This window comes from Notamacropus eugenii, chromosome 2 (assembly GCF_028372415.1).
Source record: "Notamacropus eugenii isolate mMacEug1 chromosome 2, mMacEug1.pri_v2, whole genome shotgun sequence".
NCBI lineage: Eukaryota > Metazoa > Chordata > Mammalia > Diprotodontia > Macropodidae > Notamacropus > Notamacropus eugenii.
In genome coordinates, this window is record NC_092873.1 from 51,208,701 (window position 1) to 51,227,327 (window position 18,627).

Genomic DNA, 18,627 nt, shown 5'->3' on the forward strand with positions numbered 1-18,627 from the left:
CAGTTCTGTCCTCTATGGGAATTCTCTCCCCTCTGGCTGCCCCTTTATGTTTCTCTTGTGACCAGAAGTTGATGTGAACAGTGTTTCTCCCATTGAGTCATCATCGTGAATTCAGCAGAGTGGTTAAAGAGGAGAGCTTTTCTGGGTGGGTGTAGCATTAAGAAGGATAGATAAGAAATGAGTTTGCCACTGAATATCTCTTTCTCCCTCTCTGTCCATTCCACAGAGACCACAATCAGCAGGTCTCTGCAGGCAGCCATGTCCTCCACTTTCAATAATGGAGCCAGCATCCCATCTCCACCAGATGCCGCCAATGGCTTCCCCCAACCCAGTGCCTCGGGTGCCTGGCACAGACCAGAGGAGGAGCTACGGGTTGTGGAGCCCAGCCTGGTGAAGAAGGCCCACCGGGAGATCCTGGACCATGAGAGGAAGCGGCGTGTGGAACTCAAGTGTATGGAGTTGCAGGAGATGATGGAGGAACAAGGGTGAGTGAGTCCAGGCGGGTGGATAGAAGGTAACCCAAAGACTGAGTCACTACAACCCACCTGACCATTTGGAGCCAGCCCATCATTTTTAATAATAATCCCAGCAATCATTTTATACAATGCTGGCATAATGTCTATCTATCTGGCCTTAGAACCAGGCAGACTCTGTTCAAGTCCCACCAATGTCCTGACTGTATGGCCCTGGGCAGTTCCCTTAATTTCTCAGTGCTCTATTCCAGTGGCATCAGATTGTAGTCAAAACAGATCCCCACAGGATACATATTGACTAAAAAAACCACAAATTAACATTATCTTTGTTTTTTTCTATTTATGTTGGTTTTGTTAAATATCTCCCAATATACTTTACACTGGTCTCAGCAGCACTCCAGAATTTTGCAGGCCAGAAGTCTGATGTCTCTCTCGTAGATAGTACTCTAAGGTGATAAGAATGAAGACAGCTAACATTTATGGAGCACCTACTATGTGCCAGGCACTATGCTAAGAGCTCTACAATTATCATCCCATTTGATCCTCACAACAACCCTGGGAGGTATTATTATCTCCTTTTTACAAATGAGGAAAGTGAAATAAACAGAGGCTGAGTGACTTGTCCAGGGTCACACAGCTAGGTGAGTGTCTGATGTCAGATTTGAACTCAGGTCTTCCTGACTCCAGGTCCATCTCTCTCTACTGTGCCACCTTGTTGCCCAGTAGGAAGAAGCAGGTGGGATTTGAGGTAGAGGGAGTTCTCCTTCCACTCCTCCACAATGCCTTGCTTAAATCCAATTCACATGCATGTCAGGACACAGCCCTCGGGATGTCTTTGGTTCTCTTTGAAAACAAAAGCCCACCACCAACAGCAACCACAATGCCTCTGTAATATTTCTGTGGATCCCTGTGCCATTCTGCATTTCCTTGCATCCCAGATGGCAGAGTAATTTTGAAGCAATGAAATTACTGGCTGGTGAGCCTGGTTTCCTGACAAGCATACTTCCCTGATGCAGCTGCAATCCTGGGGATGCAGGAATACCAACTAGGCTGATGGCAAATCGGCTGCTAAGGCCCCCCGTAGCTGGCCAGCACCCTATGCTGGAACAAGCCTTGGGTGGCCATGGGATGAAAGTAAGGACTGCCAGTCATGAGCCTGGAGGCTTTGGAAATAGGAATCAGGATCTGTTCTCAGATGTCAGAGTCTTGAGAAACCAAGAGAAAAAGGCAACGGATTTGGAGCCTGACGACCTAGCTCAAATGTTGCCTCTGGTCCATATTACTTGTGTGACTTTGGACATTCACTTAACCACGCTAAACCTCAATTTCCTCATTTGTAAAATGAGGGGGTTGAACTAGGTGGCCTTTGAGGTTCCTTCTTAATCTAGCTCTCTAATCCTGCTAAGGAAGGATAGTAACTGTACTCCTATCCCCCTGAAGAATGGATAATAGTACAGGACTCAGAGCCTTTGGGTATCATAGTATAAAGGAAAAAACACAATACTTAGAGTCAGGAGACCTGGGTTCAAATCCTGGCTCAGACACCTGCTATTTGGTGTGCCCTGAAAGAGGGAATCTTGGGAAAGTCATTTCACCTCCTGCCTCAGTTTTCTTGTCTGTAAAATGGGGATAATTATTGGTATACTCAAAAGATTTGTTGTAAGCAATAGGCTTTGTCAACCTCAAATCTTTAGGTAAATTTGGAGGGGATTTTGTTCCTCTAACCATACACTCCCACTTTTATGTCTCTTTAGGATTTACAATATTCACTCCTCACAATGCTTCTGTGAGAGTGTCAGTAGTTTTACTGACCAAGAAAATGAGATTCAAGACTTGACCCTAAGTCACCCTTCTGACAAATGCCAAAGTCAAAATTTGAACCCAGATTCCCTGTCTCTCAGTGCAGGACTCTTTCCACTCAGCTCAGCACTGCTGTGGGATTCTGATATCCTATGTCTGAGGAGGGGCTTAAGTTCAACAGTCAGTCTTAAAAGCGTAGAATCCTATTATAGAGCTGGAACAGACGTGGAAGGTTAGCTAGTCCAATCCCCTTCATTTTATGACTGAGGAAACTGAGACCCAAGGAAGTTAAATGAACCACCCAAGGTCACACAGATGGGCCCCTCCTGTGGGCACAGTCCTGGACTGGGTACTGCAGAAGATGGGGAAGAAAGTCTCAGAAAGCCCTTGATATGATGATACCACCCCTGCCTACAAGGAAGGGATGGTGAGATACAATCCTTATCCTCATGGAGCCCCTGGTCTGATGGGGAAGACACAATTCCTTTTCTCTCATCTCTCCTAGACCAGCAAAAATACAGTTACACCTACAGGTGTGGGAGCTAGGAAGACTGGGGAATTCCACCATCTCTTAGTGGTCCTGAAGATTGGGTTAGTTCTTGATGGGCTGGGGAGATCAATAATATGATCAGTGACATTGTAGCTCACTTATGCTTAACAAGAGAGACTTTTTAAAAAATCAGATCTGTGATTTTATTGGTATGGAGAAACAGCCTATGCCAATGCAGGTTGGCACCTGCTCTGCGCCTTATAGTCTTAAAGAATTCCCTGGAGCATTGAGAAATGAAATGACTTAGCACTGAGGATTACAAAGCCTGTGTATGTTAGAGTCAGGACTTACTGACTCTAAGGTCACCTTTTTATTCATTCTTCCCCTTTCACTGAGCTAGATTTGCCAAGATGTTTCCACAATTCTACCATTGGATCTTTGTCACAATCCAATAAGGCCATAGGAATTAATTCCCTCTTTGGACAGATTAGGAAACTGAGTCTTTCAATGCACAGATGGTTTGCCTGAAATCACTCATTTTCTCCCAACTCTCATCCTGCTGCTTGGTGCTCAGTGAGGTGCCCAGACCACACTCTGGAGACAAGAGGATGAAGGAGACAGCCATTGCCAGCCTCCTTGTGGGGAAGGGAAGAGATACGTCTGTGAGTCTTTCAGCTAGCAGCTCCTCCCAGGAAAGGTTTGAGGCTGGATTTCCTGCTCCAGTTTCCTTCCCCAAGGGAGATCACTTAGCCGCAGGGCAAAAAGAGTAGGTGAAGTAATTGCTGCTCAGTTTTCTTTCCAATCCTCTCCTGTTGACTCTGCAAGGAAATTCCTAGAGAAGGTCAGCCTAGCACCCCAGGGAAACAGGAGGTGATATGCCTTCATGGAAGTCATTCCAAGGTCATCTTATTCCCCAATCTAGCAGTTGATGGGGAGAGGGTATCATGCCTCTTAGGGCCAATTTCCTGGGGGAAAGGGATGAGAGTTGTGTGTATGTGTTAATAACTAGGGATGTGGGAGGAGATTCTAAAAATGTAAGTTCCATTCTGAGGGTGGGGGCTCAGGTGTTGGCATGAGGTCTTAGTTCCAGAGATAAAGTCTCAATTCAAGGAAAGAGAGCTTGGTTGTAGGTGCTAGGACCCAGAATAAGGAGGCTCAGGAAGCTACTAGGCTCATCCTGAGAAAGGATATGTTTCCTGAACTCCAAATGGAATGCTGAGAGAAGAGGAGATGGAAAGAAACAGACGGAGACACACACAAAGCAAGTTATTAGCAGGCAATACAAACATATTTGAAGAGCTGATGAGCTATTGATGTGCAAAAAAAGAAAATTCTGTTTCCTGTAGCAAAACTGTGGGCTGTGGTCCCTGAAGAGGGAGTGGTGGGTCTACAGGTGCCTTAATTAAAGGCCATTATCTCCATGGTTAGGAGAATCAAGTTGCAATATTGCATGTGGAAATGATTTGACAAAACAACAGAAAATCATTTCCAAGAATGGGAAAAATACTGAACACAAATACCTAACTCTAAGCCTTTATTACTGATACTAAGCCTGGGGGCTTAGTGTCCATTCCAGGCCCTGAGGCCCCTCCCCTGATCTTTAGTTCACAACTCTTAGTCCTTATCTCTGACCCTGAGTTCTGACACTGACCCTCCAGTCCTCAGTGTTGAGCCCTTATCCCAACACTAAGCTCCAATAGTTGAAGCAGAGGCCCCATCCCTAGCATTGAGTCTGTCACCCAGGCAACTGTGAGCTGAAACCTCCATTTCCAACCCTCAAACCCAATACAAAAGCACCATCTCTCACACTGAGCTCCTAGTCAAAAAATGCATCCTCATCCCTAGTACTGACCCCTTGTCCCTGACACTAAGTCCCTATCTCTAGCAATAAACTTCCATCCTCACTACTGACTGCTCATCTCCAGCACTGAAACCTATCCCCACTCCTGACAATGAGCCTTAATCCCCAGCTGAGCCTTCAGGGATGGACGGGATTTAGGCAATCAAGGCAAGAGGCCCTGAACGTTACAGGTGGGGGAATAATTTCAGTTAAGGTTCAGAGGTGGTAGTCACCCTCAAGGCTACTCATTCAAAATTTTGTTTGAACCAATCTTTCTAGTCTAATTTCATTCAGTTCCCCTTCACATGCCCGATTTCCCATCAAATAGATGCCTCGTTGTTTCCTGTCTTTGTCCTGTTCTTTTTTGTTGCTTAAATCTTCCCCAAGCCTGAAATGGACTCGTGTCAACCTGAATCTCTACCAACTGAAATTGCCCTCTTTAAGGCTCAGCCTAGGCACCAACTTTTCCATGAATCTTCCCTTGACTCACCTTGCCTCCTTTCCCCAATTAAAGAGGTCTCTCCTTCCTCCTGATCTGCCTATGTCTTCTGTGCATTGATCTCAATTTTCCTTGATCCATGACTATTTGTGTATTCCTTCCTTCTCTGCCTCCATTGGAGTATAAGCTTCTTGAGAGCTGGCTAGATGTCAGATTTATCTTTTATTTCCAGTAACCAGCACTATGTCTTATACACAGAGAGTGTTTAATATAAGTTTATTGGATAGAATGGAATGGTGTGTGTGAGGGACAGTGAAAAGACAAACTCCGCTTAGAAAAGCCACGGGCTGGGTTTGAGTGAGTGGTAGGAGGCAAAGATATTTGGCATAGGGGCTAGATCATGTAAGACCTTGAACTTCAGGCTTAAGTCTTTGCATTTCACTTTGTGGGCAATAGAGTGTCAATAAAAAAAGTTTTTGAGCAAGAGAGAGATGTGATGGCTCTAGTGTTTTAGGAGATGAGTCTGATAACAAATAGATATTATGTATGACCAGCAGATAATAAGACCATGGGCTCATAGACTGATAACTGGAAGGGACTTCAGAGGTCCTCTCTCACTCTCTGCAGAATGAATGAATGAATAGTATTCAAGTACTTACTATGTGTCAAGCAGCATGCTAATGCTGGAGATATAAACACAAGATCAAGACAGTCCCTCCTCAAGGAGCTGACATTTTAATGGAAAGACAGCACATATAGGTGAGTGGAGGAGAGGGAAAAGAATTTTGATTTTAGAGAGATACAAAGATAGAAAATGGAACAAGTTGGGAGGGAGAAGGATTAGTTTATTTTCCCTTTACAGTGGCAGTGTTGATTTGGTTCTCAGAGTAAAAGGAGGAACCTGGGGCCCAGAGAGGTAAAGTGATTTACTCAGGGTCACACAGCATCATAAACCAAGTCACTTGTCTCCACAACCTGCTGTGTGTGTGGTTATGAGGGACAGCTGCAGTGAAACAGTGATATTGCTGAGATTCTGAAAGAACTCAAGAAACTCTCTAGCACTTTGGATAGCTCCCTTATGGAGAATTTAGGGGAAAGTGTGGAGAGGGTTGCAATATGAGTTGGTAGTTGGGAAGGATCTTAAGAGTCATTTAGTCCAACATCTGTCCCAGAAAGAAATGCCCTTCAGAGAATCCTTGATAACTGGTCACCTGCTTCACCCCACACATGCCTCATTCACCAAATCTTCTTTCTACTTTCACAATGTCTCCCTTCTCTCTACAGATACAGATGTTACCCTAGTTCAGGCTCCCATCACCTCATGCACAGACCCTTGAAATAACCTCCCAATTGATCTCTCTGCCTCATCTCTCCCTCCTCCAATCCATCATTCACATTGCTGCCATAATGATTTTCCTGAAGCATAGAGCTGACAATGTCATCCTGTTCACCAATAAACTCCAGTTACTCCCTAATACCAAGCACCTTTAGGTGCAAAACTAAATTCCCTGGTTTATCACTCAGTGCTCTTCACAACCAGGCCTTTTCCCTCATTTTTAATTTTCTTACACATTATTCCTCTCCACAAACTCTGTAGCCCAGCTACACTGGCCTCCTTGGCACTCCAAATACATGACTCTCCATCTCCCATCTCAGGCTGAGCCCAATGCCTGAAAGACACCTCATGTCTGCTTCTTGGGATATCTAGTTTCCTTTAAGACTCAAATCAAGAAATGCCTTTTAAAGGAAACTTTTCCTGATTCTGCTAGCAACTGTAGAATCCAGCTGCCTATACCTTCTTCTCTAAGGTGACTCTATTTGCTGTATAGATAGGTGTCTTGTATACACATGATGTGTGCCCTATTAGAATGTAATCTCCTTGAGAGTGAAGACTGTTTCATTTCTGTCTTTGTATCATTAGCTTGGTGCCTGGCACACGGCAGCCATTCAATAAACGCTTGTTGACTGATTGAAGAATTGCTCCTGCCTTCTCTTAAAACAACCAGTGACAGGGAGCTCATTACCTCAAGAGGCAAACCCATCACTTGTGGAATAATCCTCATGTGCCATGGGACTGGGGAGGGGATGAGAGGTGTGCATGGGGAGGCAATTGACCCTAATGAAGCAGCCATGATCACCACAGGAGTCAAGAAGGAAGCATGTCCCAAGCCACAACCACTTAGGTCTTTACTTGGTGGTTAAATCCTTCAGGAGGCATTTTAGTGTGATGGAAAGAGATCTACATTAGGAACAGAAAGAACTGAATTCAAATCTGGGCTCTGTCTCTTGGTACTTGACAGCTAGGTGACACAATAGATGAAGTGTTGAGTTCGGAGTCAGGAAGACCTTAATTCAAATCTGGCCTCATACTAGCTATCTGGCAAATCACTTCACCTCTGTCTGCCTCAGTTTTCTTGTCTGTAAAATGGGGATCATAATAGCACCTACTTCACAGATCAGTTGTGAGGGTCAAATGAAAATATTTGTAAAGCACTTAGCACAGTGCTTGGCACATAGTAAGCACTTAATAAATACTTGTTTCCTTTCTTTCTCCTTATTTTGGGCAAGTAACTTTACCTCCCTGGGCCTCCCAACTGTAAAATGGAGGGATGTGTGTGTGTGAGAAGTTGGACTAAATGAACTCTAACATCCTTTCCAATTCTAAATCTACTTATTTTTTTAGATTTTATACTGAATTTAACAAACACCAAAAAAAGAAAGAGAACATTTCCACATACAAAATGAGACAGGAAAAGATTATATGTGAAGCCATGAATCTACATCAAATACAGCTTGCTTTTAAATATATATATGTATATATAAAATGCCACCTGTTCCTCTCTTTATCACGTGTTCCTTTCCAAATTGTTCTGCTTGTTTCTGCTTTCTACTGATCTTCCTTCAGCTCCTTTCTGAGCATTTTTAAGGTGTTTCAATGGCCCTCTTTTTTTTTTTTAATAGCAAAATGATCCTTAATCTCTCTCCCCAAAGTTAAAAAGGAAAAACAGATTCTTGTAACAAATTAGACAATCAATCAAAACAAATCTACACATTTGCTACATCCAAATATGTATCTATATGTGTATTATGTTGTATATATACATATATAGATGCTTACATGTACATATATGCATACACACATATATGCGTATATATGAGATATATGTGTATATATATATATATATATATATATATATATATATATATATATATATATATATAATTCTGCACCTTGTCTCTGTCATCACTCATGAAGAGGTGGGTAGCAGGATTCCTCATCACTTCTCTGAAGATAATGTTGGCCATTGCGCTGAGCAGAATTCTGACTTCTTCCCAAGACATTTGCTTTTTCGGTTTTACTGTTATTGTAAAAATTATTTACGTGGTTCTACTCACTTTATTCTGCATCAGTTCATATAAATCTTCCAAGCTGTCTCTGAATCCATCTCCTTTGTCATTTTTTATGGCACAATAATATTCCAGTATATCCACAGACTATAAGCTGTCAAGCTCTTCTTTAATTGATGAGCATCCTTGTAGCCTCCAGTTCTTTGCCACTACAAAATTAACTGCATAAGTATTTTGGTACACATAGATCCATTTCCTCTTTCTTTAATCTCTTTGGGTTACTGGCATGGTAGTGGTATCTTTGGTCAAAAGGTATGCACAGTTTAGTGACTTTTGATGCATGGTCTCAAACTGCTTTCCAGAATAGTGTAATTCTAAATCTTATGATCCTATTATCCCAAAACTCTCCTTCCGAGCTACCATCTGTCATTCTCCTTGGTATCCATTCCTTTCTTTCCCCTCTTCCACTTTAAACACACACACACACACACACACACACACACACACAGAGGGAGAGAGGTAGGTTCTTGGGGAGAAAGAAAAAAAGGAGATACAAAGGCAAATTCAGTGAAAATTTTTGTAAATAACCAAAAAAATCAACAAAAATGTATTTTAAAAACAAACACAAATACATACCCACACATACTTCTTATATTTTCTCCAGGCTCACAGATTTTTCTTCATTTATATCACCTGGTCATTCATATTCATTTATTTCAGCTTGAATCTATTAGCATTTCTTTCCTGTATTCAGATATTTGATTAATATTCATAACAATTACAGGAGAGTATATTCATTTTATACTATTAAATAATATTCCAACCCTTAATATTTATTTGATAGCTCAGTAATTTGGGTTATGAACACTTTCCCTTCAGGGAACCTGATGTGACTATGAGAAGGCTCAAAGCCTATGTTGGCACCAGTCAGGGCCAGTCCCCATCCCTATATGGAGGCATTGGTGACCTAATGTCAGCTTTTGCAAATCCCTTCCTCTCCAAATCCTGAAATGACTCCCTGAGACATACCCATCCAATCTTAAATAGGTTCAATCTGTTCTTCCTAGGACAAATCACAGGATTTTGAGATATCATGTCTCTAACATGTGCCAGACACTGTGTAAGCAATAAAGAGTTAAAGACAAAAAGGAAACTGGTCCTTGCCCTCAAGGGGCTTATATTCCTGTAGGGAGCTGCAGTGCATAACCAGAGAAGTAGATACAAAGTGATTTGAGGAAATAGAAGCAATAACAACTGGGGAGAGCAAGCAAAGTTTCATTGAGAGGGTGGGGCCCACCAGCCTATTATGACTGCAGATTCATTGGTTGCAAGACTCTCGGATGGAGAGAGAGTCAAGAGACCTGGGTTTCAATACTGGCTCTTCTGCTGTGTGATTGTCAGTAAGCTGCTAGACCTCTCTGGCAGAACAGGTAGAAGAGTCCTTTAAATCCCATGGAGTTTAGAGTCAAGAAGTTTTGTAGCTGGAAGAGGCATCAGAAGCCATCTCATTCAGACCATTTCAAGATGGAAGGGGCCTTTGAGATCACAATGTCTAATTCCTCTTCATTTTACTGAAGTAGAAATTTTAAGCCAGAGAAGAAAAACAACCGGGCCTAGGTCACACAGCTTATCGATGACAAGACTAGAATGAGAATGTGTTCCCATGCTTTTGTCCTATAGAAATGTGAGCTGTTGATATTTCTCCTTCGTCTGTCCCTATGACTCATCCAAAAATGGGGAAAGAGTCTGACTGGAAGGGAGACCACTGAGATGGGAATGGATGGAAGCAGATTAAAGAGTGGGGAGGGGATGGTCCAGTGCCACTGGAGGGCTCTTTGTTCAGTCTGCTGCCAGGAAGAGAAAGCCATTCTTAACTAATACCCTGTTAGGCACCAGAACTATCTTTTTAGGCACCTTTTAGTTACAGAAACATAGAAAGGGATAATGGGAAAAATCATTAGATTTCAAGTCAGAAGACCTGAGTTCAAATCCTGACTCCATCACTTATTACATGTATGACCTTGGTCAAGTTATAGGCTCCTTGGGCCTCAATTTCCTTATATGTAAAATGAAGGGGTTGAATTAGATAACCTCTAAGGTCCCTTTTGGCTCTAAATCTATGACCCTAAGATGTGTAGCTGGAGGAATCACCTGGTTAATGTGGAAAACACCAAGAAACAAGCATCCCCAAAATAATTTGGAGTGCTGTTTCAGTCACACTCACACTCGTAAAGACTGGTGCTTTCAGTCTTTCTACTGCCAGTTCTTCCCGAGTTCAGTCCTGCTATCTGGAATCAATAAGGGTCTGTGGTGGAAGGGGTGAGGCAGGTCTGAGGTCTGCCTTATTCTTGAATATTTAACCATATTTTAAAGGAAAGAAAAGAAATGGGATTAACCCTGGATCCTAGGTGCCACTCATGATATCTCCTCCTCCCCTCAACCTCTCCCTCCTGCCTGTATCACTCCAGATTTGTCTAACACCAGAACAGGATGCCTCATGAGGTAATGAACTTCTCATCGTCCCAAAAGTGTAATCAACAACCAGATGACCAGCTTCACATTTCAGTGATGGAACAGAAACAGAAATGGGCATGAACATTTTCTGCCCTCAAACCCTGCTCTCCACCTCCAACCAATAGAAGGAGCATCTAATCAAAAGGAGTCCCTCCTTGATTATATCCCTCATCAGTTTTCCACCTACAAAATGGGAAGATCTTCAGTTTCTCAAAGGCAGGAAGGTGTTGTTGGGGCACAAAGGAAGTAAAAAACCCTAGTGATACAAGCTTTGTAGTGATACCAGCTTTGTAGTGATACCATCCTTGCCTTATCCTTATTTTACATCCTCTCTGCCTCCTGCAGGTATTCTGAAGAGGAGATCCGACAGAAGGTGGGAACTTTCCGACAGATGCTGATGGAGAAGGAGGGAGTCTTGACCAGGGAGGATCAACATGGTCGCCACATGTGAGTCTCCTATGGGAAGAGCTGAAGAGGATCAGCAGGAGAGGGGGTGGGGTCAGAGGAGGAATATGAGAGTCAGCAGGTTGAGAGGTGCTTGAGAAACTCAGGGCGGCAGTCCCCTTTGCCCCTTTGTATTAATCCAGTGGTAAAATAATCAATAGACTGCTGAACTTGGAGTCAGGAGGACCTGAGTTAAGATCCTACTTTTGACATTTACCAGCTGTGTGACCATGGGTAAATCACTTCATCACACTGTGCCTTAGTTTTCTCATCTGAAAAATGAGAGGAAAACTCGATGTCCTTTGAAGTTCTTTCCAGATCTACATTTAGGATCCTACAATCCTAAGTTACTTCATCCAAGGCATCACTTCATGCTAGGTTTCTATGAGAGGAAGACAGGAAAAGGTATGATTCATCCCTAGAGCTCTGGATCTAGCTGGGGGAAAAACAGGACTTATTCAAAATGATTAGAGAATTATATAAGACCATATATAACTGAGATCCTCCTTCTCCTTCAGGGTTTTCAGAACAATGAAAAAGACTATGTATCAGCACAGAGAAAGCATTGAGTTGTAATCAAGAGAACATCCCTTCCCTAGCTCTGGTCCTGTCATAAACTGACTATGTGACCTTAGAGAAGTTTCCTTATTCATGCTTTCACTTTCCTGATCCATGCCTTCATTTTTCTCTATTTCAAAAAAAAAGGTGCAAGCTATAAAAGCAGGCTAACACATACTTTAAGAAAGTCACCAACCAACAAGCATTTAGAAAGCATCCACTGTATGCCCAGAACTGCACTGGGCATTAGGGATACAAAGACAAAAGTGAAATAATACCTGTCCTCAAATAGCTTACATTCAAATGAGTAAGACAACATACCCATATATAGGTATATAGAAAATGAATATAAAATAATCTTGTTTGGACGAGGCACTAGTATCTGGGGAGGGAGGAGAAAGAATGACTTCATGTAGAAGATGACATCTGAGCTGAGTCATGAAGGAAATGAGGGATTTCTAAGTCAGAGATGAGGAGGAAGTGAATTCTCTGAATGGCAGACAGTCGGTGAAAAGGTTGAAGCAAAAAGTGAAGTGTAATATATGAGAAACATGGGAAGGCCAGTTTGACTGAACCATGTGAAAAAGAACAATGTATAATAAGACTGGGAAGATCGTTTGCCATCAGACTGTAAAAGGCTTTAAATGCCAGACAGAAGTTATAGAGAGACACGAGAATTTATTAGAGAGGGGAGGAGAAGGCATATTTTGACATGGTTAGATTTGTGCTTTGGGAACTCAGTAGAGAATGACTCACTAGTGCAGCAGAGTAGTCTGGATAATTGAGATTTAGAAGGTCAGTGAAGGAATAAAGGCATTAAAAAAAGGCATTAAAATGGTAATGGAAAAGCTAATCCCAGAGCAAGGAGTAGGATGGGCAAAAGATCAGATCATAGAATTTAAAGTTGAAAGGTCTGCCATTCCAAGTGTCTTTGAGATCATTGAGTGCAACCCCTCATTTTACAGAGAAGGATACCAAAGTTCAAAGCATGAAAGGGACTTGTCCAAGATCACACCTCTAGTAATTAACAGAGCTGTGACATAAACCCAGGTTCAAACTAGGTCCTTCAACTCCAAACTTATTGTTCGTATCACCACCCCATGGGATATCTTTACAGATGGAAGGGACCAGTGTCTACCCACTTTATCTTACAGAAAAGGGAACTCTGACCCAGAAAGGTTAAATGATATGCTAAGGTCACACAAGTGACAAACCAGGATTTTAACCCAGCTGTTCTGACCCCAAATATAGTGTTCTTTCTACTATACTATAACTGTCATGAAAATCATTCATTGTCTACTTCATAGGTCTTTGTTATTTAGGTGTGTTTTTGTAAGCAACAAATTTTAAGACTTTCTTTTCTTAGCCAATCTGTCACTCTTTTTCACTTTATTGGATGTTTAATCCATTTACATTTAAAGCTATGAGAGTGAGGTTTATATTTTCTTCCAGTTACCACTAATGTTTTTTTCTCAATTAGACTCTTTTCCTCTTCATAAATACAATACTGTGTCTCTTTGGACAGTTTATCTTACTCTACCTTAAGGCAACCCTATTTCCACCAGCTCTCTTCCCCTGTACTTCAAGCCCCCAGACCTTTGTCATCCCTTTACCTAGTTTTAGAGTTTTGTCATATTTATGATTTCATGTCTTTATTTTATCTAGCTTTCAAATTCTTCCCCTTTTTTCTTCTCTACTAAATAATCAAGTAACATCCCTCTTCCTCTTCTCTCCAACTTATTTTGCTTGTTAGTTTTTACATTTCATTTTCTGCACCTTCTTTGGGGAAAAGAAGCTATTTCCTTCTTTCTCCTCATTATTTCCCTTCCATTTCTGTCATTCTAGATTTTTATTCTTTGATTCATGACCTTTACTTTATTTATTCCTTCTGTAGTCTTTATATTCCTCATGGAATTCAAGCTTCTAGGGTACCTATTTTAAGCTCCTTCTAAACAGTTTTCATTTTATCACCTTGTAGACCTTGCCCCATGGCCCCCTTTTTCTGCTGTGTGTGTCTCTCTCTTAGAAATACTAATTCCTGTGGGTGATAGAGAAGATAGGTACCCTTGGTACATATAAATCAATCCAGATACACACATATGTATATATACACACAAACACATTTGTTTGTAATATGTATCCATATATAATGTATATATACATATATATCATGTATATACATGTGTTATACATATTTATATATATGCATGTGTTATTATGTGTTTATATAAGTTTATATAATGTGTATGTGTGCATATAGTCAGTAACTGCAACATGAGGCAGAATTTGAGAAGAGTCATAAAAAAAACTGCAAACCAGGGTTAGATGAGGTTGGAGGAAGGAGAATGACTTTAATGAGCACAGTCTGTCTCCTGCCCAGAAAACCAACCCATCAAGACAGCCCTTAATTACTCTCAGCTTTCCATAGATAGGGACAGGTGATGACTATGGCAATCCTTCAAATAAAAATAAAACTATCTGAAGGACTGTCATGTTGAAGAGGGGTTAGATTCATCCTCTTTTGCCCTAGAGAGAAGAACTAGGACAAATGAGTGGAAATTGAAGGGAGGCAGATTTTAGCTCAGTGTACAAGTGAACTTTCTAATGGTCAGATGTTTCCTTCCCTCGATTCCTGTCAAACATCGCCACTAACTGACTACAGGACCTTGGACAGAGATCACTTACTTCCTATAATCCTTCATTTTTTTCCATCTGCTAACTGGACTGCCCTGTGGACTACTGATCTCCTTGCTACTGGAAGTCCCAGTTAAGTTGGACAGGACCTCTGAGATCACCTAGTCCCCTGAGTATGACCTTTTAAACTGTTCCTTACGTATGAAATCTTTGTCTCACCAACCAGACTGAGAGCTCCTTGAGGGCAAGGACCATGTATGCTCCTTTTCCTCTCTCCTCCTTACCACAGATCATAGGGTGGGCATACAATGAGGCTTAGTCCAGTCTTGTCATTGTACAGTGTATGATCCTAAGGAACAGAGAGATTTTGGTATGACTTGCCTTCAGACACAGAGCTAACAAGTAGCAGACATGATATTCCTCCTAGGTTTTCACTCCAAAAACCATCTTTCTTTCCACTCAATTGTAAAAAGAAGATTACAATGGACCTTCAATATCGTGGAATCTTAACCTCTTCATGTTATAAATCAGGAAACTGAAGCCCAGAAAAGAGAAATGAGAGCCCTGACTTCTCTGATATCACTGCATTACTATACTTCATAGGTGAAGAGATGGCAGAGATCTTATTGGCAACCTAGTCCAAGCCCATCATTTTATAGAGGAGAAAACTGAGGTCATGGACATTAAGTGATTCACACAAGCTCATATAGGGAATAAGCATCAGGGGTAGTATATCAACCTGGGTCTTCTGTCTCTAGAGACACTGTTCTTTATAATGCATCACACACTCAAGGTCACACACAAGAAGTAATGAGAAAACTGGGACTGTCCTGATTCCCAGACAAGGGCTCAAGTTAGTCAGGAATGTGATAGAAATTATTTTTGTCTGGGACAAGAAGCTGGATAAGATGACCTCAAAGTTCCCTACCAAACCTGGGATTTCATAATCTTCAGGTCATAGGATCATAAATTTAAAATATAAAAGGGACCTCTGAAGCATCTAATACAATGATAAGAAAACTGAAGCCCAGAAGGCTTCTAGGAATTCAAGGGCACACAGGTAGTGAGCATCAAAGTCGGTATTTGAACCAGATTCCCAACTCCAAATCCAGGTCTCTTTTCTCTTCAAAACACCATCTTCTCAAGTGTAGCTGAGTCATCCAGAAAAAAGGTCCCTTGTCCTCTACCATCTCTAAAAACAGGAACAAGTTTCCCTAGGAGAAAAAGGATGATCATGCCAAGAGAACAGCAAGCCAAGGACAGGACTGAATGTCTGAACTCCTCCTCACAATCCTGTGACACCACTAAATGTAGCTTTATCCATGAAGCCATCCTACATGCTGGCACAACTCCCATCATTGGGCCCCCAACCCTAGTAGCCTCTAGGAAATAAGAATTCCATCACACCAAATCCTAGTTTACACAAAGATTAGGGCTGCGAGAAAATGAGTGCTTGTGTTTCCTTCTAGTCCTTTCTTCTTCGAATAGGTGGTTTGCATAGAACTTAGCCTTTCTATTAGAAAATCTCTCCATTTACCTATGATTTACACAATTGATAAGTCTGGTTCAAAAGACCTAGGTCTCTCCTGCCCTCCACTCACTGCTTCTCTGGTGAGGATGTGGCTCTCAGTATTCAATTCAACAACCATTTGGTAAATTCTTACAGGGTATGAGATCACTTAAACTTGTCCCTTAGAGTGTCTCTGAGCCCTCAAAGGTCAACTAATATCAATTTCTAGGTACTAGCATTGGAAGAATAAAGACTAGGGATGAGGCCAGGGGAGAGTATTAGGAGTAAGGAGGTATGAAAGGAACTGAGGCATATCTAGGCCTATCAGTAGGCAGAGTAGATGGCCTGGTATGTGGAATTGTCTGAGTGATGCTGAACAGGGCTGCCAAATCCTTCCCCATTTACTTATTATAGTACTTGAAATATCATCATTCTAGCTCTATTACATTCAGTCATGGAGGCATTTTGTATAGGATCATCTCATTTTATAGATGAAGAAATTCACACCCTGAGAAAAGCAACTGACTCAAGGTCAAATATGTATTAAGTAACAAAACTGGGGTTTGAACCCAGGTTCTCCAATTCCATATCCATTTAGGGAATATGTTGTTATAGGCTGGCCCGTTATCTCAGAGCAACTGATAACATGATGCAGAAGAATGAACATGGCATTGGTGCCAAGATGGGGGGGGCATCCCAAGAAAGGCGAAAGGGGAGAAAAGAAGAGGATACAACAAAGCTCGGTGGCACTGACTTCATCATGGTTCTGCTGGCTCTTTATCTCCTCAGGGATGGCACTCTGGGGGCCAGAGAAAAAGGGGAGCTGGGTAAGGGGGAGAGGATTAAGGGAAGGGGGCCAGTGGCCACAGCTCTCTTTCCAAGTTCACTCACATAGAAATGCATTTGAATTCCCAGGCACTCTTCTTAGAAAATCCCATCCAATTGAATCATCATGAGTACCCATGAACATTTGTCATAAACCACACAATTTTATGCATCATGCACTAGATGCTTGGAAGTCAGGAGGTATGGGGGCGTGAGGAGGGGTTGGGATGGATCCAAGCTGAAGATGGGTAGTCTTCTAAATGGTGCAAGTAATCTCTTTTGAGATTTTCTCCTCTAGTAGAGGGTCTTGTCTGGAGGTACTATTGGGGGTTGGGGGAAATCATCTCTATGGAAGGCATAGTGGGAGATGACAAACAAAAGACTCCAAGGAGAAGACTAGATAAACAAGAGTCTTGACTTCTTCTCTCCTTTAATCTCATAGATTCTTCATCCCACCATTGTACCTTTCTCATCCTCCCTATGAAAAATGGGGGGTGGTGGTGGCTATTTTAATGCCTTGGGTGATCACAGAGAGAAAATTCCAAGTACCTCCATTAATAATGGACCATTAGAACAAGAGTGACTTAATTCAGAGAGAATAAAGAACTTTTTAGAGCACAATGATATATACATTCAAAGGAGGAGCTCTGAAAAGACAAGCTGAGTTAATGAATCTATACCCAAGCTTTGTTCTAAAAGTTCTTTCAGAGTTTTATGGCAGAGCTTATATGGCAATGAGCTAATGGGTAACAGAAGCCTAAGTCCAGGAAAAATCTGGGTGCATTTGAACCCAGAGCCTGATTTTCTTGTAAGAGAAAAGTCCTTGACTAAGGGTCATTTTGAGATTGTTGAGACCTTTCTTGATGGAGTCTCTCTCCTGCCCCCCATCTCATATTCTGTGATTTGCACTTCGGCAGACAGAGAAGAAGGATCCTTGCCCACAGGGAGCTTATATTCTGGAAAACATAGAATAGTTAAGAAGATAAAAATGAAATCTAGAATAACATGTTAAATGGTGTGGGACAGATTCTCAGTACCATAGGCATTAACAGAAGAGAGATATTAGCATGGGCTAGTGTCAGGTTTTTGATAAGAGGGAGAAGAAATTAGGATCATAAACTCAAAAAATATTCAAGCTGAAAGGGACCTTAAGCATTTGACAGAGGAGGACACTAAGGGCTAGAGGAAAAGAAATGACTTCCCCAAGGTCATATAGCAAGTTATGCACAGTATTACAACTAGAAATCTAGAGTCCAAGCCCAGCATTCTGTCCACTCTTCCACATTGACTGAACAGAGCCTTTACTAGAAATTGTGAAGCATTCTTTCTGAGCTGCCCTTAAACAGAGATTATTAAGTCTAACATTGTGACCTGCAAACAGTGTACTAAACTTAATGACCTTTAGGGGGGCCTTCTCATTCTGTTTTTGTGACCCTTCTGACAGCAACCAAGAAAATTCATCCAGAAACAAAAAAACAAAACAAAAAATCCCCAAACACAAAAACAAACCAAATGTAGCCCCAATCATGGGAGGGAGCTGTTCATCATACTAAGCCAGACTCCCACCAGAATCTATCAACTTTTCCATGATGTCCCCAAGGTGTAGATAACTCATTTAATTCAGTAAGACAATATCCCCCAGACCAGGGATTTGGTGTTCATGCAGGTTGGTTGATTGATGAAGTTGGTTTTTTTTCCCACTTTTGGTTTTGCTATCAGTAGGATGGGGTCTAGAGGAGCAAAACATTTGAT

General features: G+C 41.7%; 1 protein-coding gene across 1 annotated transcript in view; it reads left to right on the forward strand.

The window, feature by feature from the left end:
• The first annotated feature begins 230 nt into the window (after positions 1 to 230).
• SRRM3 (serine/arginine repetitive matrix 3) overlaps positions 231 to 18,627 on the forward strand; it is a 54,107-nt gene continuing 35,710 nt past the window's right edge. Inside the window, exons 1-2 of the mRNA XM_072640266.1 lie at positions 231 to 485; positions 11,250 to 11,351. Coding sequence (XP_072496367.1) covers positions 259 to 485; positions 11,250 to 11,351 — 329 coding nt within the window. The 5' untranslated portion in view covers positions 231 to 258. The remainder of the gene's footprint in view (positions 486 to 11,249; positions 11,352 to 18,627) is intronic.